This window comes from Sebastes fasciatus, chromosome 17 (assembly GCF_043250625.1).
Source record: "Sebastes fasciatus isolate fSebFas1 chromosome 17, fSebFas1.pri, whole genome shotgun sequence".
In the NCBI taxonomy this organism is placed as follows: domain Eukaryota; kingdom Metazoa; phylum Chordata; class Actinopteri; order Perciformes; family Sebastidae; genus Sebastes; species Sebastes fasciatus.
The window spans coordinates 22045299-22070044 of record NC_133811.1 but is presented as its reverse complement, the minus strand read 5'-3'; the positions used below and the strand labels follow the sequence as shown (position 1 = coordinate 22070044).

The 24746-nt window shown below is 42.7% G+C and overlaps 1 protein-coding gene across 1 annotated transcript in view; it reads right to left on the bottom strand.

The window, feature by feature from the left end:
- Positions 1–17452: 17452 nt before the first annotated feature.
- Positions 17453–24746, bottom strand: part of efna3a (ephrin-A3a) — a 75711-nt gene continuing 68417 nt past the window's right edge. Inside the window, exon 5 of the mRNA XM_074613740.1 lies at positions 17453–19731. Coding sequence (XP_074469841.1) covers positions 19613–19731 — 119 coding nt within the window. The 3' untranslated portion in view covers positions 17453–19612. The remainder of the gene's footprint in view (positions 19732–24746) is intronic.

Sequence of the window (24746 nt, the reverse complement as noted above, 5' to 3'; positions counted from 1 at the left end):
TCTATTTGTGTAAAGGATTTATGCAAATGCTCATTTAGTGGGTCTCTTTGCTGACATAATTGCTCGGCTCTATTCCTGATACCTGTTAAATCTATTCTGGCCCCCTGAATGACCCCTGCACACACATGTGAGCCTGTGAGATATCAGACACGGTGCAGCCGCTGGATTAAAATGACAGAATGAAAACAAACTCTACGGACGCTGCACCTCTGAAATGGCTGGTTGCTTCGGCACACTAATGCGCCCTCTGAGGCTTTTTTGGCAGCCCTTTGTAATCATCACTGAATATTTTTAAGAAAGCCCTTGAACGCCATGACGTACCGGGCAGCTTTGAACTCGCTCTGATGAGGATAAGCAAAGCAATTTGTTAGTTTTCTCTCACAGATGTGGGTGAACGTTGGAGCTTTAAAAAAGTCCAAATGAGAGTGCTCGACTTGTCAAACTGACTCACCAGCTTTGATTTATTTCTTTCTTCTGTATCTGGATCTTCATCTTGTGTGTTGACACAGAGCAGTTTGCTCTCAGAGGATTCCTCCTCTTCTACGAAAGAGCGCGTGTATATATGGCTGGATATGAGCATCAATGCGTGACGCCTCGGCTCGAGCTACTGCACTTTGACATGGAGCGATGTGGATGGTCTCAGAACAGATTATGTTATGATGACCACCTCCGCTTCGATGCATCGCGTCACGAGGATTTAACCAAATATAGTACACAGAATCTGTTAGACACGTCCTCATCGTCAGGGCGACTATATTTAGTCAGGGCAGATTAATGGACTTCATGGTAGAAGAATCTGGATGGGTAAAAGATCTCATTAAATCTTTGGGGCAAATCTGCTTTAATATCTCTTGAGTCAGAGTGAGAGGCGACTGGATCATTAACCATCTGAAGTGACCAGCTGCCTCGCTCTTTACTTGTCCTTCTATGGCCCCAATCCATGTCCTCCTGTGGCACTTGGCTACTGTTTACTACTTCTGCGTGCATGTTTTCCCCCCGTGCGCGCTTGCAAGCTGGTGAAAAAACGCACGACCACGATGAGTGCTCACCACTCACCCCTCTAATCCTGCGGAGAAGAAAGGGGAGAGGCCGCCTCAAGGCCGAGCCCTGCTGGTATGACCGAACGCTCTGTGACATTCTCAGCAGCATCTCCTCCGGCTCCGCATGACAGCGGTCACTTTTCCGCCTCCTCTTCCTTCGCCCGCTTTTTTCCAAGCACGAAAAAAAAAAAAAAAAAAAGCTCATGTTTGGTTCCGTTGCATGGTTACACACAATAAATAAATAAATCTGCATAATTACGTAATCGGTGTTTTGCTGAACGGCAGCCAAGAGTATTGCGAGTCAAGCGCTGATGTTGGCTCTCATTAGGGGTGGTACAAAGCTCTCCTCAAAGTTCAGAAAAGAAAAAAACAGCGATGGAAAAACATTCAGGGTCATGCAATGCATGCTGGATGTGTGCTGGTTTTTGACTGCGCAGTGTGTGATCCAACGGGCTGGAAACAACTAGAGAGACGAGAGCTTCTGTTTCGCCTGATGGCTAATCTCAGATCAGCAGACGATGGAGCCAGTTTTCATCCACCTTCAACCAGTTATTCTTCTCTTTTTCTGATAGTTTTTTTTAAGTCCAGCTTCTAAAAATCTCACCAGTCTTGCTCACTCTCTCTTCCATCACAACCCTTTCTTTCTTGCCTTTAACCCCTCTCTGCTTCTTCACTGCATTTTTCTCCTTCCCATCTCCTTTGCCTTTCCACACTTCCATCACTGCCTTTCTCTCCCCCTTTCTCCCTCTTTCCCTCCTTGTTCCCCTGCTTCGCTTTTTGTGAAAGGGGGCTTTATCAGCAGGCCTGAATGGTGCAGGTCCACTGGAAGCGCGGACAATGGGCCCATCATCAGAGGGAAGCAGAGCCCATGAAAGAGGAACAAAGACCCTCTGCCCAAGAGGGGCCCCACTCTGCACCTCACACCAGCGCAGCAACAGCCTCCGCTGGCCCTGCATGCTGTGTGTGTGTGTGTGCTTGGGAAAGAAACGTGTGTGTTCTTGCCTGTATAAGGAGGCAGGTGCTGCCTCTTGGGATTTCTGCATTATGGATCTGCCCCCCCTAAAATGGCTTGGCTTTCAGCTATCATTCTTAAACAGGCTGCATTCTCCCGCTGGCACAACACGTCATCCATTATGGTCGAAATCTAGCTTCCTGCATGGCCTCCTGTGCATCGCGCACTTTGTGTATGTTAGCGTGTAGAAGCCCTTATAGCGATCCACCGGAGGAAGGGGTTAGAAGGCTCTCCTGTTTTTTAGCTGTAACATGACAATACATGCTCCCGTCATGAATATGCATGCTCGCTCACCGTCTCCTCAGGGGAGCAGGAGACTCTTTAAAAAAGAAACATGTTTGTGCAGGGAAAGCTGTTTGTGTGAGCGCAGCGCGAGACGAGTCCTGTCTGTCAAACAGGTTTCTCTGTAGAAAGTGACTGGACATGACAGAGTTGACAAAGAGCTCGTCTGTTTCTCCATTCATCATCGCTGTCGAGGAGGTGTACTCCCATGTGCTGTGCTCCTTTTGAAAATAAACATGACCTGAATTTGATCATCTCATAACTCTTGTGTTGTTTATAGGATTAATATATAATTCCATGCATGCACTTGTTATTTTCTTCCTGAGGTCCAGGAATGTAGGATATAAATGTAGCAAATACACAGTAACAGACAGACAGAAATGACTGAACAAGACTAAGGGCGCTTTCACAAGCCATAGTCTGTTTGGCTAGTCCAAATCAGAGTTAAATTGTTTTATTTTCTATTTAGTCTGGTTCGGTTTCACAAATCAAAGCACACCAAATAAAAACTAAAAAGTTGCTGAGGGGCATGTACGGAACAAATTTATCTTGAGAGCTGCCACTTCTCTGCATTGAATCACGGATTTTGATGCTGTCAAAGTTGTTTCACTTTGACTCGGCATTGATCGACTGCGCACGAATCCCTTCTCCTTCAGTTTATGATTTTATAAACGTCACTGTTTAGACTTTATTTAGCATATTCTGTGTGTTCTATTTGGCCCAGATGTCAATCAAACATTGGTCCAGGTCCAGGTCAGTCCTCTCCCACTCATGTTAACCTATCGTTTACCTGTGTCCATCTCAACAAATTGAAAACGGTCCGACACCACCTCTCGCAAGTGTTCTTGGACTGGTTGTTTTGGTCCTCACCAGAGTTTGATTACTGCGTTCACAACTGCCTAAACGAACCGCACCAGAGCTCAATAAAGCAGACTAAATGTTGGCTTGTGAAAGCACCCTAACAGTCTACAGCCTTGCTAGTGGTTTTGTGAGACTGCACTGATGCATAACAGTGCTTTGAGCTAAAGGCTAATGTCAGTATGCTAACATGGTAGTAAAATGCTGATATGCTGATGTTAAAGGCAACACATCATGAAAAACTGACTTTTTCAGTGCTTGTGCACAAACATTTGGGAATCTAAAATTCCTACCAATCCACAAACTGTGAAATAGACATGTGCATGTGAACTGGTAGAAACCCAAAATACAAGTATGAACCTGAAAATGAGCATGATATGTCCCCTTTAATCTCCTCATTAGTTTTTCAGGTATAGGTCATAAACTGTAAACATCAAAAGTAGGCTATTAGTAGGCTTCTAGTTTTTTTTTTCTCCAGAGTTTGATCCTCATCGGGTGTTTGTTCAGTTGTCATGGAGATGGATCTGGATGATGGGTGGATGTTTGTCAAACTACTGTTCCCAAGGTAAAAAAATTAACTTTGATATTTGACTTCTAAGCCAACACAGAGAAAGTGATATCCAAGTATTCATAACAACTGCCAAGCTAACATGTGAACAGATCCATCTCCATAACAACCAGGGACACTCCCATCCATGAAAGGAAAAAGCTAGTAAGAGGACCTTGAGCTGGGATTGCTTTAGTTTCGGTAAGAGAAAAATTGACCCTTCTTAGCATTCTAGAGGTGTTCAGAACATAAACAAACCAATCACAGAGTATACCGAATCAGTAGCTTTCTGCACTGAAGCACCTCACCGGCAAGGAAAATGACAAGATGTCAAAATCCCAGAAACAATCAAAGGTGGTTGCTGAGCCAAAGCAGAGGATAGATTGGATGAATTGTGTCAGTGTTAATGTGATATAGTTAGTGCAGCTCTATTTATAACCCCTAACTGCAGATATACTATCAAGATGTGGTCAGTTAACAGTGATCATTTCATGCACAATTGATATAATGAAAGAAGGTGTGCCATTGAAGCAGGACATGTCTTATTCTTTCCACCATCAACAATCGCTGTAGCCTTTCACAGCTTTCACAGGTACATTATAGCCCTGTGTGGATTCCCTGAGCTCTGGACCAGAGGAATTTTACTATGAATACATCAAATAATTACAGCTGCTGCTACGAGAGAGATTATTCTTTCCGGTCTGTTGATATTGTGCAATAGTATTTAATATTTAAGGGGAGTTAAGGTCATATTCATCAGTTGACCTTAATGGACTGAGCTGCACTCATACATTAGAAAACTCATTAACGTCCATTATGCCAGTGAAGACCTCTTATGACCTGGTGCAAATTATACACTTTATCCAGAGGTTCAGAGTGCCTGTAAGGACACTCTGAAATATAAATAATACAATAATAATACAAATTATGTTCCGTATATTGAATAAATGTGAGTTTGTGTGTGTGTCGGCTTGTTTGTCTGCACCGTACGTATTAGTTTATCATTTCTGTGCTTCCAAAAATGTCCATCGATGAACTTTGTGTTATGACGGCGGATACTCAGACGACGATCCGGACCAGAGGTCTTTCTATTTCTGAATGCAGACAGGATACAGGGAGCATATTATGCCGCCCGCAGAACAGGACACATGCAATCGACCTTTGACCGCGGGCCATTTCGAATCATTATCTCCGAGCTTAAGAGCAGGGGCTAATCCTCGCTGTGTTTACCACAAAACTGGCACAACAGCTGGATGGTCTGTTCGCAGCCTCCCCTGAACCTCTTGGTCGGCTGATACATATGGATACAATCTGGGGTGATGTGCCCTCATTTGGATTTCCACCAATGGGCTTCGAGGCGGCATTAGTGCATGCACAGTAAGCCATGTTCATCTCAGGAGATATATGAGGGGCTCAGCCCAGTCGGGTGCCCTAAATCGTACCATTGCTATTGGCAAAATTCACTGTTCCAGCGAAAAATCGTATTAGTGACGGATTAATTGGAGTGTGTTCATGTTGGCCAGTGGGGTAGTGGGTAGTATGGAGCTTTGATGGACCTTCCTTGCTGGGGATCTGCTATAAATGGCTTGATGATCTCGCTGCAGCAGAGTCTGTTGTCTGGTGCAGCAGGGTACAGGCGTGTGGAGAGTGGAGTAACATGCCAAGTAACATCAGAAAGTGGCACTGCAAAATGAAATCAGGTGTGCTCATGAAATATGTGGTGCCGGAGGCTTGGTGATGTAGTAACTACTTGTTACTTGTTGCCCCATCAGGAGGATGATTTATTACCTCAGTAAACATTGTAAACATGAGTTTATGGTCTCAATCAATCGTTTCACGTCTTCTTCGATACAGCATGATGTTCATATAGTAAATGATGGTCCCATTTAAAGTCAAATAGACCATAAACCAGGGTATGCCTTAGGGCGTGGCTACCTTGTTGCTACCACGGCGTTGTCCAGTCTGGGAGTTGTTTGTGTTTTCGTCTTACAACTTTAACCCTTTCATGGTGTGTTTTCAGTTCATGTGAGTTAATTATAACCTCTTTGGTGGCCTGAAAACATCTTATTCAGCATTCAGTTGTGCTTAGCTCCACCCTCTTGTGTCACAAGAAACCAAGATGGTGACAGACAAAATGCCGAACTCCAGGCTTCAAAACGGCAGTGCACAAACCAACGTTCACTTCTTACATACAGTCTATGATGTCAACAAAGCACGGAGAAACTCAGATTACGACACAGACAGAAGGAGAGCAACTTCTACCTCTGCTCAGGTAGACATTGCTCCTCTATAACTTTACATAGCAAATAGGTGTTCGCTGCTTTATTAATGCTCTGAATATCATATAAAGCACCTATAAAGGAGTAGTTCAACATTTTGGAGAAATATACTTTCGCTCTCTCGCTGATTATGAAGCTACTGCCAGCCCGTTAACCGGTTAACTTAGCTAAGCATCAAAACTGGAAACTGTAGGTAACAGCTAGTATGATATATGTTGGAATGAACAAACTTTAAGGACACTGAACCACAGCATCTGGGTTAAAGCAACAGTCACAGCAAGTCTCCCGCCGCTAAAATGCATTTTTGCAAGACATTGAACTAGTACCGGTTGTTGGGAATGCTGTTTTGTAGCTAAATCTGTATACAGTATGTATACTGCTTGCTGCCTTCAAAATGAAATTGTGGCTCACATTTGACAAGGGAGGTCAAGTTCACATTTTTTCTTGGCATTCTGGGAAACACTGTAGCTGGAACTGTAGGAGAATTTAAAAAAAGAAGAAGTATATGATTTAGTGTTCTTTTCTTTTTACCATTACGTTTAGGAATAACAAGTACATCACAAAAAAGAGGATTTAAAAAACTTCCATTGGCTCTGACACTAGTGTGTGTCACAACTTGGAGCTATCAGAAAATTTCCACTTAAGTAATAGTGAATGCCATGTCAGTGAGGCGTTTACAGTAAATGTAGGTAAGACATCATATTAAAACAATAAACACACTTGAAGGCATCATCTGCTCCCACTGTGGGCGGGGGTAATGTATGACAAATTAACCTCAAAAAGACAAATAATCTATGACAGAGATTTTTTTGACGTAAAGCTAACACGACATTTCAATTTACAGGTGCCAATGGTGACTCAAATGAGAATTATATAATGTGAGTAAGACCAGTAACGTATAGAAAACATCAGCAGAAAGCCAATGTCATTTTCATTCTGCTTCACCGTGATGTGTTTTTAACTGAACAGGGATTGTGTAACAGCTCCGCGAGGACAGGTGAACCATGTAACCTTGTTCTGACTTGTTTTCATTCTGTTGAATTAAGTACAGCCTTGAGCATGTATCCACATGCATGCCCACGTTTGCACTCAACTCACTCAAACGAGCCCCCGCTGACACAGACACGCGTCTCACACGTCACTCTTTTTTCCTTTTTTTTTTTTAACTCATCCTGCATCTACTTCATTGGCTTTTTCAATATCCATTTATAGATTTAAATACAAACGCCGCAGATGTGTGCGTACGTTTTACCTCCATTTGATCCCACTCAGTGAAATCAATGGTGTTTCATAATAACACATCCTGATGGCCTAAGAGGGCTTAGCCCCATGCATGTCTGGGCAGAGGTCACAACTGAGTCTACCCTCATACAGGCTGGTTGATAATGGTTAAAAAGCATTTTAATCTCTCGCTCTCTCTTTACATCTAGGTTTCCATTCAAATAAAAACCTGCTCTTGAACTGGTGTTAATAGGGAGTCGTTGGGGAGAGCAGCATTAAACTGAGTACTTGACTCTTGTGGCCATTCTGGGACCTCGGTGCCACAGTGGGAGTGAAGTTGGTTCTGGGTCATTTAAGGGGAAATGATCCAGGAACCCATGCTCTCTGTTAACAGTCTCTTTTATTTAAATCACACAGAAATGTAATGGATAAGAAATACTTGAAAATCATTATCATCCTTCATGAAAGTGAAATAAGATGGCCATTAGAGATTGCCAGAAGTGCAAACTAGCATTTTAACATCAATTAATCTTTAAGATTACTTTTTCAAAATCACATTTTTTTCCCAGCATGAAAGTTGCTAATGATTTCAGAGTTTCTCACGACGGCTGCTGCCGGTGGAACAAGTGAAAATGGTGGAGGGGAAATAAAGTGTTCTAAAATCTCATTGTCTTCAGGGAAGTGAAAGGGAACGAAAACACACACACATGCACAAGTAGCAACATCCTTTGTGACGGGAAACAAAGGTGTTTGTTATGTTTTGCCTTAATTTAGTGTAAATTACAGGCTGTTAATCATCTCTTCCATGATCATATTTGTTTAATTATATAAAGGTGTTAGAATTAACTTGACAGCTTTTACATTTTGGTGAACATTGAGCCGTTTTAAGTGAAAATGAGAGAAACACTTGCCTACTACTTTACTTTTTACAGTTGAACAAAATAAAGTTAAGAGTAATAAAAGTAAAAGCAGATCAGAAGAGAAAAAAAATCGGATAGCTCCATCAATGCTCCATGGGGGAGGGATTGGGATTACAACCCGTTTTAGTGGTTATTAATATGGATATGACACTAAATCATGCTGTGACCTCCGGCCCTGCAGAGAAGCAAGCCAGGCTGGGATAGCCACAGTCAGGTTTTATACTCTTTTTACTCTCCTGATGGTTTTACTGATAAGCTTTTAGATTGGTGTGCGGAGCGTTTAATGTGTCAAAGATGAAAAAAGTATAGCACATTTACTGCAACTTTTCCAAAACCAGTCAAACTGCCATCAAGATAACTGTACATTTAGCAGCCTTTCAATTGCTGTTCAGTTGTATCTTTGTTTCCATTCACAATTAAATTACATTTAAGATGGTCGTAGAAGGGATTAGTAGCCTAGAGAATGACCCTCCCACCCACATTAACACTCACTGGACAAACTTTGAACATTTGCCATTACTGATGCGCCATTCAACCAACTCGATCTCATGGAAAGTCGTATGAATGCCATGAGATTACAAGGACATTCCGCGTGTCACAAGCGCGCATTTTAGGCTTTTTGCGTGTCATTTGTACGCAACGCAACAAAACTACAGTAACGTCCGCATTTAGGTTTAGGCAACAAAACCATTTAGTTAGGTTTAGGAAAAACATCATGGTTGGGCTTGAAATAAGTACGTAAACTAAGTAAAATATGTACGGAAACAGTGTAATATAAGTATAGAAAACATGTCACAAACATCGCTAAAAAACATGTGACAAACGTCACTAATGTAACTTACAAAACAAAACACTGGTCTCCTGGTTGAAAGTCCTGTGTTTGTTGGACCCATCCACCTCCTATCCCGCCCACTATAAGCAGTCTTTCTCACTTTTTATTTTACGTCACTAGCTCGTAGCATATTTACGTGGATGCGTTTACATTGCAGTTAGTAAAGACTACATGGCGTACATATAACACGCCAAAAGCAAGGCCAGCGTTTTTATTGCTCGCCTTGCAAATTATCTTGGCATTCACAAGCAATTTTGTGCGAAAGTGCTGATTCAACACACCGACCGTTTCTTCTAAATCTTCTTTAATTTGTTAAATTTCCTGCTGACAGAAGGTGTTAGATTGAATCCATCTTTCAAAAGTGTAAATCAGCGGGATATCGGTTAAGGAGCTGGTTCGCTGGGGCGTGATTGTTAAATGTTTGCTTTGATTTTATTGGTTAATTGTTTTCCATAAAGCCTCCAGGTACTGTACAGTACACTGTGGCTGAGTTTGGAGGGGTGGAACCATGTGAAACATACCACATGTGCCACAGTTTTGCATGTAGCGTGTTTAAAGTAAAAGTCGTTCTTCATTTAAGTCCCAGCCTCCCTCTGTGTTTACTGACACTCACGGATATAAAGGCAGGGGTTTGATTAGGCACAGGTGCGGCTTGTTAAAGGCCGGACCTCTGCTGGCTTCCAACCAACACTCATGCTGCGTTCATGTGATGCTGGGTTTCCCGTAAATATACGCTGCCAGCTGGGAAAAAATTGCAAGTAGCACATGCAATCTCTGCAAACACCACTTCTACAGATGTTGTACAACTTTACAAAACTTGTTATAACTACTGTAAAAAACAATTAACTCTACTTATGAAAAGTTTTTTTTTGATTATATGGCTAATTAATAAAAATAACTCTCAATGTGTGCATTTCCAACACTTTCAAGTTCTAGCAACGAGATGTCACAGTGTTCTTTCACTTCATTTGAATGCTTCACCCGTCTGTGTTAACATCTCATCTATCATTATGGCCATTAACACCTTGCAACGTGCTGGTGCAATGTGGCGCTCACACGAGTCTTATGTGCTGCGAACGGGTATTTGGCTCCAGCCTCAAAGATTATTTATGCTTCAGAATAAGAAACAGTTCACTGTTGAAGCCGATGCATAGCTGTCAATGAAACACGATGAAAACAATGACAACTTATAAACACAGATTGTTTGTGAAATCACTAATGTTTTTCATGAGATTGGTTTCCATATTTCAGTTTCTTTTTTGAATGCATATTTTTAAGTCTCACAGCATGTCGGTCTTAGTTTGTGTCAAACGCTGCAAAAACAAGAAAGAAAAAACTGAAACTGAAAGGCATTTGCAAAATGAGTTTGTCAATATGACATTTTGGGGAAACGTTCCCCGAGGGGAGTGAGTCAAGATACCTTGTGACATCTGAAGCTGTCAGTTGACGTAAGTAGATTTGACACATGCTCGCACAAGGTACAAAATAGAGTTATGAAGTACAAGACGCTCTACCTTATTAATAAAATGCCCCTTCAAATCAGTGATTCGTCATCAGACTGAGGAGTTTAGCAGTCGAAATGATCAAAATTGGTGTTGACAAAACCAATGTGTCATTCAACCAAAAATCCCCCAGGAAAAATCCATGCAACATGATCTAATGCAATTTAATTCATATTTGTACACTTGTACACGTTGGTTCCATTGCTTTGGTCCAGAATGAATTATCTCAACAACAATTGTACTGTATTTGTACAGACATTCATGGTCCCCAGAGGATGAACCGCACGACTCTATCTTGGTTGGCCACCGCTGGTCTACACTGAAATATCTCAGCTGTTGGATGGATTGTCATGAAATTTTGTTCATACCTTCATGGTTTCAAGAGGATGAAGCCTACTGACTTTGGTAATCCAATGATTTTTCATCTATCACTATCATCTGGTAGAATTTCTAATTTATTCAATACTCTTTGTTCAATATCGGCAAAACACATATTTCCACATTTCCATCAACTGTACTTTGGTTTTAGTGCTAATTAGCAAATGTTAGCATGCTAACCATAGACTGTATATAAGAAGTGGACGTAGTCACTGTGACGTCACCCATTGGTTTGTGGAATACGGTTTTGAAGCCTCGAGTTTGGCATTTTGACCGTCGCCATCTTGTTTTTTTGCAACCAGAAGTGACACGAGAGGTTGCAGTTAATAACAACAAAGCACAACGCTGTGGACCTGTCAATCACAAGGTAGCCACGCCCTAAAGCATACCCTATTTTATACTCTATTTGACTCTAAATGGGACCTTAATTTACTAAATGAACATCATGCTGTATTGGAAAAGACTTGAAACTAGCAATTGAGACCATTTTCTCATAGACTTCTAAACAATCAATCAGAGGAGTCGCCCCCTGCTGGCTATTAGAAAGAATGCAAGTTTATGGTACTTTTGCATTGGCTGCACTTCTCAGACCCAGAGGTTGACCACTGATGCTAACACGCTAAACTAAGAAGGTGAACATGGTAAACTTCATCATATTAGCACTGTCATTTTAAGCATGTTAGCATGCTGAAGTGAGCATTTAGCTCAAAGTGCAAGGTAGAGCCTCACAGAACTGCTATCACGGCTGTAGTCTTGTCTTAGTCTTGCTATTTCTTTAATTCTTGCATTAATCTAGAAAATAACTGTCAGCATTTATGTCAATATATCAACATCAAAACATTCAGCAACTTGCATTTAAACTATAAAGACATGTCATCTTTAGATCGAAGATTTGTTGACAAACCAGACTAGATGTACTCCCTTTGCAGCTTTCTGTCAATCTTAAAGGGTATCATCTATTTCCTTTGATACTTATTTGTGTCAGTCTGCAACATCCTGGATCATTCAGCCTGACACAAATATTCTGTCACAACATCTTTTTTTGGGAGACAAGCATTAGCTATTCCTGGGCTTAAGTTTTGACCAGATGCCCAAAGTGTGGGCACATGTGCATATCTGCACACAGACACACACACACACACACACACACACACACACACACACACACACACACTGCACAAGGTCTATGGAGTAGGTCCCCAGCTGTTAAGTGCTGTGCAGATGTAGTAACCAGAAATGAGGGATTACAGCTAAATCTGGAGGGGGAGAGGAAGAGGAGGAGGAGGAGGAGGAGGAGGAGGGTGTGGGTGATTAGGGAACAATGTGGAGACTGGAGGGAAGGTATGACAGTCTAAAATGAAGACAAAGGTTAAGAGGGGCTAAAAGATGGTAGAAAGATTAGACAGAAACGATAAGAGGCCACAGGCGGAGCGCAGGAGGAGATGCACAGTAGCAAAAACGAGAGAAATTGTGAGAAAGAAAAGAAAAAACAGGAAGGAAGAAGAGATGAGAGGCAGATTTCTTCACAAGCGAAAGCCGGAGGGATGAAAAAAGACTAAAACTATTCCATGGGGGGGATTTGTGAAGCTGTAGCACAGTCCATTTTTTCCCCCTTCATTTGATTACAAATTCATTGATTTCTTCGACTTCCTCCACAATCTGCAGAGAGGGCCGCGTTAATGCAGGCGAGAAGACGCTGCAGTTAAAGCATCTTAAATCTCACATCCATTAATGTACTCACACTCACATGGGAGACGTCGGGATGTTTTTGCTAACAGAGTTTCTGCGAAAGGAACAGTGCAGCTTTCAGCAGAGTTCAAATGTGTTTTCCATAATTCATGAGACGCTTTAGCTCCTTAAACGGATAAACAGATAACGGTTTACATCAGAAAAAAAGAAGGTGTCTGACTTCACCGATATGTTTATAGATGTAAATACATAGTGATCTCAACTAAGGGAATACAATCTTTTTCCAGTCTGATATCTACCTCTGTTTCTTCTCGCCCAGGATTACAGTCAAATCCTGCCCTGTTTAATATTCACAACATTTTCACACACACGCTGTTGCAGCGAGTACTAGAGGCTGCTGCTGCAGACGGCGAATGTGGCCTGTTTGATATTCTGCGATAACTTTCCTCCACTTGTCAACACATTAGTCAACTGATCTGGAGAGGATTGGCAAGAGCCCAAATTAATGTGCGCAAAAGCAAAGCCCTCTAGGAAGCTTAACGCCGCTCTAATTAAGATGCACATTCACATTTTCCTGCCTCTCTTAACAACATGTCCAAGAAAAGAGGGCCTCATAAAACCCCAAATTAGTGGGCTGTCATTGTAAAATTGGACGTTTTCATTTAATTTAAGGCCCATTATGACTATTCAATAAATGCAAGTCTTTGCCTATTTCAAGGAAGCTGAGTTGTTCTTGCCTCCAGATTTGATTTTAACACGACTCTTGCTCCTCTGAGGGCCAATTATCATCTCAAAAAGGGTCTATTAGTGAGACTGAATGCCAACCAAACAGATCCCTCTCACCCCGAGTGCTGCCTGTATCAGATTAGCAGCTATAATAACACGCTGACATATCACTCTTCTTACCTGCTTTGAAAGCTTGCTGACGTCACCAGTGGACCCGTCATGTCATCCTCCCTGTCCTCCTGCCATGTGTCTTCGTCGCAGGAGCTGGCATCATATTTCCCACGGGACTAAATGATGTCATTTTGGATCCCAAAACGTCTCCTCACCTCATCTCAGCTCAGCTCAAAAACCCCCAGCTGGGTTTGTTTCCATCTGCAGAGGAGGAGAGTTGACTCACGGTGATCTGAAGCTGGAGGAGTGTTGAGACGAATCCAAAATCCTGGGAAGATTTCGAAGAGGTCCCATTAGGATACCAGTGGACACACATCTGAAAAACCACCTGTGACCAGGTGAACAGGTAAATAGTGCAGTGCTATGACTATAATGTACTTAAAGGAGTAGTTCGGGGTTTTAAGACATGCCTAAAATAATCTTACACCTCTAAAGCTCACTAATTTCCACGTTATATTGTGTTTCTTTAAAGGTGCTAAACACAGGATGGAGCATTTCTATTGCCTCTTAACAGCTCTCAACATGGCGACAGGGCCCTGATAGCTCACAGCTAATGGTGCTAACAACGCTAACAGTGCAAACAACAGCAAAAGTGCAGACAGAGCTAACAGTGTTAACCTGAGGGGGAACCGGAGGGTGGGTTCTACACTCCCGCGACGACGCCAACAGTTGGGACGGCGTTATCAGCTGTAACCGCCATATGAGAGCAGTGCAGAGCAGCAGTGCAGAGCTAGCCTATGGGGCACGCTCACATGCACAAACATACACTAAAAAGCACGCTATGGCAACAAAGCGTGGAGAAGCTTGGATTACGACACACACAGAGGGAGAGCGACTTCATTCTCTGCTCAGGTAGACGTTACTTCTCTGTATCTTTACATAGCAAATAGTTGTTTGATGCTATATTAATGCTCTGGATATTGAATTTAGCATCTTTAATCTGTGCAAAAAGACAAAGTGTAAAGACAACGAGTTGCTGTTTTACGGGGGATTATGTGCCAGAAGGCAACCAACAAACCTGACCTCAGTATGCACTGATTAAGACTGACATACTGTCAACTATTTATGTTTTACATCTAAATTTATTCTTATCTTAATCTGTGATGACTCACCCCTGAACTAATATAATCCTGAAAAGTTGAAAGAAATTGTTAGTACAGTAGGTCAGCTCATCTTTTCAACAGATAAGTAAGGGATAATGTACAGCGGGCTGGTCGTTGTTGTGAAATAAACCTTGACGGGGCGATGCAGGACCCTGATGCAAAGCGGTCTTGCATCTCCCTGTCTCCCTTATATATTCTACATTTTATCCGATGTTGCCTTTGGTGGCCTTTCTTCACTGATTCATCATGTACAGTAATTAACACTGGATGTCCCAGAGCAGCCTCACCAGCACTATTAAACATGAATCAATCAACTCTGACGATGGTGCACTCGCTGAAGTTTGGGGAGATTATTATTTTAGTCCCACTGAACTTCAGCAGCTTAACATGTATTCAGACCAGCTTAGATGAATAAAAATATTCAGGGTACACAGGCCACATAATACATACACCAACTCTTTGTCTAAACAAATTCTTTATCCTATGGGCAAACATACTTACAGTAAATCTGTTGCATAATGTTTTTCAGATGCCCTGTAGCCATATCTCACTGGCAGCTTCTCCCTGCAGCAGAGACTCACAATGAAAGAGAGCTTTAGAGACACCTATAGGTGGAAAATAGATTAGCTGGATACTCTGTGTAGAATATTCTCATAATATCTGCTGTCTAGCAACAACATACCTGCTAGAGTAGAGATGCTTTCCATGGCATCATATTGGAAGTGTAGCAGGGAAAACCTGTGAATGCATCTGAAACTGAGACCTTACATGTTACACATAATAAATGCATATACAGCATACTGTGCCTATTATGGAACATCAAAGTGCTGTCAAGAATAACCATCAGGAATCCACAAAACATGAAAAAAGGCTTCCCAAAGGTGTCTGACTGCAGAACATATTTAATATATCAAATATGTGCACAGGCATATGGGCACTGAATGGCATAAAAATCACAGAAAGAGGCTTGGCAGCTACTCCGGATTGCAAAACATTTCCATTTGAAGTCAATATCACAAATACAAGCTGAGCACCAAAGAAAGTAGACTGTGAAGTGAGAGGCATTCCGTGTAAATAGCTTGGCATTGACATGCGTTTTCATGTTTCATGTTCTGTTTAATGTGTAGTTGCAGCGCATGTGAAAAAAAAAAATTGGCAAAAAAGTGATCATTATGCCTACATGCGTTATACATTTCGTGCGTTATTTCCTGGAGGTTGCTCAGGTTAGCCATAAATTGTAGAGTTGGACAAAAATCATCTGCCAAATTTCTTTCTTGTGCTGCATGATTTCAAAAATAAAAACCCTGATTATGTGAATTACATCATCTTTTCTGGCCAGAGGCAACACAATTCCTTTTTACAACTCCCAACCTTGAAGCAGGCGTTTTCCAAAGTGCACTTGAAGGCAGCACCGGCCTCCGTGATCGTCTCATTGATGTCCTGAGCTATAACAAGTTCTCTGAGGAGGAGGCATCTGTTTCATTGTTTGGGCCAGACGGTGCAGCTCGTCAGGGGAATTCTTCTCGACGGCGCGGGGCCTGCCCATGCTACAGATGGCTTATCTCACAGTAAATGATTCAGAAAACGATAATATGCCTCCAAACGGAGAGGAGGTCATCTCCTCTTGCTAATGGAATGTCTTTGGTAGTTAGAGTCTGGACGGAGCACTTGTTGGGTATCTGTTTCACGGCGGAGGCTCAAGGTGGGCCTTTTTAATCCACTCGTGATCCTCTCGTTTCAACAGTAAGTGCATCAATTAATGTTTAAATTAGGCACAAGCAAAACATAGGCTTTTCCCAGACAGGAATATAAGGTGTAAATATGACCGTTACATAACTAACCAGACACAGCCTCAAAGCGGGGCCTGATTTTCCTGCAAGATTATGCTTCAAGTTGTCAACCCAGGCCCCGGAGGAGAAGCTAAAACCCTTCTCCCGTTCTCCCAGCGTCAAAACGCTGAAACATTTATGTGCAAGTCTAAACCTATAAGTGGGCAAGAGACAGTGAGCCCACTGTAATATTCAACAATTATCAGTCTGTCAGCTAAATGCACAGAACGTCAGACAGAATCAGAAGCTGCTCCCTCACATGAGAACCAAACAGCTGGGAAACGGATATTAATAGACGTGATTCGTTGTAACCTGCTCAGTTAAATGTGATTCACGTTTTGTCAAGTGAATTGTCAGTCATTATATTAAATGAACTTTGAGAGTTTCTTGGCACTAGCCTTCTACAGACATACACACACACCCCTGGGAACACTCTTTGACCCAGGTCTGGAAGTGAGATAAGTCGACAGCCGAGAGCAGAATCTGTTCTCTTTCTCTCTAATGTGAGAGGCCTGCATCAAAGACAAAAATCTTATCTGCCCCCCTCTGTCCTCTTCTGACGTGGACATTAGTGCATCTGAGACATGTGTCCCTCCCCGTTGTCGGCTTCTTTCTGTTCCGCGCACAAAGATTAGAAAGAAGCTGACAGGGGCGAAGGGAAAGGAGAGACGGAGGGAGACAGATTTGTGGAGACATGAATGGCTTGCAGGTGTTTTTTTTTTGAGAGAGAGGGAGATGGATAGAGTGGGAGATGTGGAGCCGTGACTTCTCCTCCCTCCCTCCCTACGCTGTCATTATGTTTTATGGCAAGAAGAAGTGTTTGCAAAACTGGGTGCTGTAAGGAAGGGTGATAGTTTTACACTGAGAGTACTTGCAGCGAGAGTTGCTGTCCGCTCACGACCGACATATCTAAAAGTGGAGTGTGAGAGAAAGAGGGAGAGCTTTCAAGTAGTGCTCAAGGAAAACAAACAGTGCAGAGTGAAGGTGAAGGAGTCACTGTGGAGATAAAGAAAAGGGCAAGGAGGCGTAAAAGAAACAATTCATAAATAAACACACAGATGTAAATTTGCAAAAAGATTTTAATAGGCATTGTTTTAATCATTCTTGGATCAATTTACAGCTTGTTTTTTTTTATTCATTCTTGTCAAAGGTAAACACATTTCTCGTGGTTTGTCTTCAACACCGCTTTTAAATGCTTTTCCCAAAAACCCCGTAACGTAAACTAACATTACAGAAGAGCACGTTCTCTCACACACACTTGCATATTCAGATTCCTACAGACGACTCCTTGACGGGTACGGAATTTCTAAATGCAACATACTGGAGAAGCGCGGACGAACACATTCGGCACACATATGTGCACACATATGTTTTTTTCTCTTGCACACTCCCACACACACACACACACACAGGAAAGCAAGGCAGATAAAGCCACACACGCTCATACACGCTTGTGCACACACATTCCATAACCGGCATGTATTATAAATATACATTACAATGCAGACTCCTTCGTTTTTGCAGCGCTGGAGGAATGCTGCCCGTCCATCAACTCTTGGTTTTATGTCATGCGCTTCTTCAGCAACATAACCTGGTTATCGGTATCTGTTACTAATGAGAGCAGGGTTACTGAGTGTACATCCCCACTGACTAGTCCGAACCAATAACCCACTCTCTCTTTTCGTCAGGCTCAATTACATCTGCCTATTTATCTACACAAGCAAAAATGCTGCAGTAAAAATTCCACTGTTTAAGAAAAATAATAAAAAAATGGCACAATAGCTTATTGAGCAAAGGCCTACAAATGCACATTAATAAATTAGGTAGATAAATAATATACTTTAATGTTAAAATAAATACATTTGGAAAGTAAATAAATTATAAAAGCACAACATTGTAATCTGATTAATGCCAGCCTATGTTGTCCTGTATTACAATATAAAAAAAGTGATCTTTATTTGCACATTCACACTTGTTGTTTTTTTTGTTTTTTTTAACAAAATGGCGGCAGCGTTACTTTGAGACTCAAAGCACAATTTCTCCTCAGGCACCTGCCGCACTCTGGCGACTGTATGGGGTCGTTTCCATGGTGACCGTGACTGCTGTAATGGCCGTCGGCACTGATTGGCCGGGAACCACTGGAGTGGAAAAAGGGGAAATGGATGGGGTTGTCTGGGATTAAAAGGGAAACTTGCCGCAGAGAGTTTTTTTTTTTTTAAGAATTGTAAATTAGCGGTATTCTGAATGACTCTGCTGATTGCTGCGAGGAGAAAGGTCTGACATCCGGAAAAATACTACGCCGAGTGCTGAAGGTAAATGCGTCGGAACAAAACACACGTCTACCCGCGTCTAAAGTGCCGTCAAATTACTAGTCCGGGGTCTGTACTTTTCTCGGGTTGTTAACAGTGTGAAGGCAGGAAATGCAGACAAAGGACTAGTTCTGAGAGGGCACTCGCTATCTTCTAAGAAACGCGGGCTTTGCGTCTGTATATCACAAAGCCAGGGGTATTTTTTGATGTCTGGTGAAAATGGATTCTTGAAAGGCCTGTGGATATATCCTCACAAAGTCTTTCCCTTTTCTTAAGAAACACCTTGGCCTCTTATCAACCAGCAGCTCCCCTCACACCGGTGTGAAAACATTCTTCAGTGTCCGGGATAACGGCAGCAGTTCTCATCACTGACCGATTACATGAATATCCTGTATAGCCCAGGTAAAATCAGTACAGTTCCAGAGTCAAGCTCGCTCTTTACTACATCTAAGTTGAGTTTGATCCATCGGCATACTCGGTCCGTGGTCCAAGGCCTAAAAATCCAACAGACAGTGCAGCTTGAAATCCTCAGGTGATTTTTATATCCATGCTACAATAAGAGTGTGTAGTCTACATCCAACTCATTACAAGTCCACTTGTTGGCATGACAGCAGCACAGATTCTGAATCATGGTTGTGGTCTCCATGTTGTGGCAAACACACCTGCATGAAATGTTGTAATGATGTCCAACAACAACATGGAGTGTGTGTAAATATGACAGCAAAAAAGGCCTCTCCTTTTGAAAAAGTTAAGTGAAGTTCAAGGATTTTCTTTCCGTGTCCGTTTGATTGTGGTTCTATTGCACCTCGACTGTGTTTCTGCAGACTTTCACGACGACAACTCGGTGCATACGAAGCCCTTTGGAGAAGGCGGTCCCAGCTAAGCACGGAGCGTCGCTCGCGGGCGACGAGTCGCTAGGACAAAAGCCCGGTAGACACGAGCAGCATGGCCACGGTGAGAAGAAGGCGGTCGCGCGATGGGCTGCTGCCGCTCACGCTTTTCTCCAGTTTGGGAACTTCGGGGTTAAATTCATCTGGAGAGAGAGAAAAAGAGAGAGGAAATAAGAAAGTGGGAAAAGAGAAGAACGTGAGTGTGAAAGAGCGAGTGTGTACGCGCCAGACAGAAGGAAACGAACCATTACTGCATTATTAATTCATCAATCTAAAGGCGGCGTGTGATGCATGCTAATTGTGCTTTTAACATATGCAGAGAAAAAGACATGATGCAATTAACAAACCACACCAATTATCATCAGCACTGCTACATATGGCCATTTCCCCCCTGTGGGATGGAGAAATTAAAAACACTTTTATTTCTGATGTGTGTTTTTCTTTTTTCACGTATTCCTCTTTTCACACTAATGATGTTTTTATCCTAGAGGGATTTCAATCAAACCAAATTACTATGGCCTTGCCATTGATTAGACACAACAGAACATTAGCTGGAGGGGTAAAAACAGGAGAAAGAGCTGAGAGAACACATTTTGTAATACTCTGTAAAAAGTGGATTAAACTGAGTCATTATGCTCTGTCTCGACATAATGCTTCCCATTATATCTGGAGGGTTATTACACGGCAAAATGAAGCAAAAGAGCTCTGTTGCCTGCACAACTATGAGAACAACCTGTGCTGGCTGCATTGAGACGTGAAGTAATCCAACTAAGTGCAGAAGAAAGCTGCAATTTCTTCCTGACGTCAGTCACATTAGCCCACATCAGACATAAAAGAGAGAGACGTAGGTGAAGGAGGGGGAGTTTAAAGCCTTGAGATGTGTCATACTGATGTTATATCGTATCATTAGGGCATTATTTGGGTTTAACAGCTTCAAATTGCGCTGGAAAAGATGAAAAATACTTGTTTTGATGTATCTATTTGACAAATTGTGCCCAAAAAAGTTACAACGATCTTGTGTTTGTCTATCAAAATCCCATTACTTTCACTTTATTACGTTGTCACCGTAATGTCCCGGTGCGTTAAAATTCCAGCCGGCGTATCGTCCTCCATCAATTCAAACTGGCTTTCAACAGGAAATACATCACACTGAGGAGGCAAGATGCTGTTTCAGTGTGAAGTTAAAGCCTTGCCCGGTGTTCGCTAAATGTGTACGGGACAGTAATTGGCTACAAGTCAAAAAACAAGAGATGTGATAACAGAGAGATAACAGATAGAGACAACAGTCGCAATGGCAGCTGACGTTTGATGAATGTGCGGAATTTTGTTGTTGCCGTCTGTCTCTGTCTGAGGGGAAAAAAAACATCCGACCGCTCTGGTTTGTCCTGGTTGTGTGCGACTGTTGCCCACGTCACTGTTGTTCTTAAGGAACACGAGGCATCTGTCTGTGGCGGTGACACACAGCCCTGACATTCACACCGCAGTGCACCGGCATGAACTCACACAGAGCACACTCAGTCGAGGCAGGGGGGGAGAATATTGCCTCAGGTGAACGGGCCAGAGGTCACTTCACACCATCCGGTTTGTCTCGCCAAAAAGGGTTTCATAAGGAATAAAATGTACACTCAGTGACCAGAAGAAGAGACGGCCTGTTCCTGCAGAAGGAGCGAGCTCTCACTTACTTTTACATAAACAAGTACACGGAGACACAACTCCATTTTCTTCGAGTTGTTGTGAACTGATTCGTGTGATGTTGCACTTTATTTGTGGGCGCCGAGAGCTTTGACAATCACAAAGCTGCACAATATGCACCTCTTCAAAACCCTTGCTATTTATGGAGGCCGTCCTTGGAAGATGAATGTGGCGGACGTCGGGCGCCTCGGGCCAAAACAAGTTATCAAAGGTCCGCAGTATGACACCTTAACATCACAGCGCAATTGTGGGATACAGCAATCAATTTTCCGAGCGCACGCACAATCCGGTGCGGTCTCGTCTGTATGGGGTGTAACAACACGCGGGGTAGCTCTCCTGTCCGCCGAAAAACCGCCCGAGGCGTTTACAGTGAGATAAGAAACATCAGCTCCAGACTGTCGATGAGTGGAGGAAGGCTGTCTGGTCTGATAAATCCTCCTGCCAGCTACGCCACGACGATGGCAGACCTGCAGTGATGCGTAAACAACGTGAGGCGATGGAGCCATCATGTGTGGTTACAGGTCCACAGGTCAGTGGGGGGAGGTGTAATAGTGTGGAGGGAACTCGACTGGCTTACACTCAATGCCCTTAATGCCATCTTCCTTCACTCCTCCATGAAAAAGAGCAACAGAAACATGGCAACAAATACTCTTTAATATGAATATGACTTTGAAGGTCGTGAAAATCCTAAACTTAATTGCTCCTAGTAACCGCAATCGTAGCTCTATACTGTGATGGATACATCACTCACTACTGATTGGTTAGAACAAAACACAACAAAATAACATGACAGGCTGCATGTCCTTTGTTAAAGAGGACCTATTGTGTTTTTTTTGTGCTTTTTTTTGGCGTTTCCTTTAGTGTGAAATATAATTGTTTTGTGCATGTAAAAGGTCTGCAAAGTTACAAAGCCCAAAGTCCACGCCAAAGGGAGTTACTCTCCTCCACAGAAACACTGCTCCTGAACTGCCTGAAACACCTTGCTTGAAGTCCCGCCCTTTCTTCCGTGATGTGGTGATGTCACCAAGTAACACATTTGCATAATACCTGCCTAGCGGCTAGTTTGGCACACCCTCAAACAAAGCTAGTTAGAGCGGAGCTGAAGCAGAGTCCGAAGAGTTTGGTACGGTTGACGACCAACCACAACGTTGGGCCAGCTGACCAATCAGAGCAGACTGGACTTTTCAGACAGAGAGTGAAAAGAGGTGCTGCAGCACAGCCGGCATGAGAAAAATAAAGCGTTTTTTTTTTAACATTAAATCATTTAAACATGTTTTAGAAACCCCAAACCCATAATGATGCCCCTGAAAACGAGCATGATAGGTAATCTTTAAAGGTGCTACTAAAGCATGGCAGCTGCTATCAGCACCAAAGGTGGTCTGACATGTTTTTGAACCAGTGTTTCAATGCTTTTGGTCACAGAGGGGCAAATTCACAAAAGGATTGCGCGGCTGTGGGCGGGCGTTAAACTTGCAAAAATATGACAAAAACAAACCGTGTAATTCTAAATTCTTAAAGCACCAGCAAAGGGTGAAATGCATCCCTTATAGCGCTGCCAAGCAAATGGCGTCTCGGTGCGCCTGTGCTATTTGCGGCTTGGATTTAAATTATGTAATGTGCGAATATTTGGCACAAAATTGGCCTCCTTCTATGCAAATGAGCCCTCATCAAAAACAGTCCAATTCATAAAGATCAGCGCTAATAGCCACACACAGTAGTAGTGAAATTATTAGCATCTTCAGAGAGTTGGTGGTAACTGAAGCGCCTTCATAACGGCTGTCAGCACTGACAGACTGGAATATTAAATATGTTTTTTTTCTCTGTCACATTTAAATTCCTTGCCTGAAGTTTTAAGGAATGCCCCTGCACCTCGTCGGTCAGGACCTTTAGCTCACGGTTTCAATATTTTATTGTTGTTTTTCTCTCTGCCATCGTTCTGCCTACTGTGTTATTTTATACTTTGCAACATGGATAACTTTATGGACGTGTTTGTGCTGTTATATCATTTGTGAATCGGACCTTGAGTCGGGGCAGATAGCGTTTGCAAGTGATGTGTAATTCATGGTGCTATCAGCAGCCACAATCCATTCTTTGTGAATTTGTATACAGACTGCACATATTGGATGAAGTGTTTTGGTTTGCCCGGTGCATCACAACTATATCTTATGACTGATTTTGAGAAAATCTGCACAAAACAAGCCACTCAGGACAGATGAATCCTGGGCGCCGGTGCCTATTGATGCATCTTAATACTATCTGTTTACGGTTGCATTGTCTGGTCCATCACGTTATTTATATTGCAGCCTTTATCCCTCCTACTACTGCTGCAGACGCTCAATATAGGAGGACAGTGTTTAAGGGCAAGTCACAGATGGAAGAATGCACAGTGTATACTAAGCTTTGCCGCAGGAAACTATAAGGTTATGATTAATTCAAGCAGCAAGACTGATCCTTCTTGTAGTACATTTGCAGAAACAAGCCGTTCGTTGTAAGACGCTCTACCGTAACGAATCGCTGCTATGCAGAACAGATGTGTGTTTAGAAAATTAAAATCATAAAAAAGATAAATCAAGTCAATTCATATTTAAAGGATGATTCTGGTTTATTACAACGCGGGTCTTGTTTTTGTAGTTTATGTTGCATATTGGGCTCAGCAAAGTAATTGCTGAGATATGGAAACACTTTCTAATGGGGCAACAAAGACGAGCGAGTCAGACGATCAGGCAGGTTGTAAACAAGCCAACAGCGTCCCATTTCATAGAAATGATTCACAAGCACTGCCTGCACACAGATTGCAAATGGTGGCGGCGTCTCGTTTCACAAATGATAAACTGAGATGATTACAGCAGACAGCTTTGAGTAATATTTTTATGGTTGGCCCTTCATTTTCTCTTCCAAGTACTTTTGGCTGACCTGAGGATTTGTTTAAATCATCTAACTGCTCATGTTTCTTGCCCCGTCTGAGTTTAGCAATGTCACCATGTTTCCAGATCTCAGCAACTAACTTCAAGCCACTATGAGGAACCAGAGTCCCTTTAGAAAACCTCTCATTTTACTGCAGCAGGGTCTGACAGTCTGCCTTGCTAAGTCCTGGTTCTGGTTCTCCCGTGCCTCCATTCCCTCCAGCGGGCCCAGCAATACGGCCTGGGCCTCCAGCAGCGTGGTATCTGTGTTGGCGAAGCTCTGCTCCTAGCCGGAGGAGGAGCCGCTGCTGCGGGAACGCGGAGCTCTCCACCTCCGTCCGGAGCTTCTCAGTGTAGCTCTGCTGTTGGGTGCTGATGTTGCAATGGAACGAACAATTGACTTTCACTTCCCGCTGGAGTCTGAGCTGAAGGAGTTTCTGGTGAACTTGCATGATTTGTGTCTGATATCCCACTGAATCCGACCCGGTGGTACCGATGACAAGCATTAAGAATAATTATATAGAAATAGCCAATCTTCTCGCTGATAGTCTCGTTTACTTATG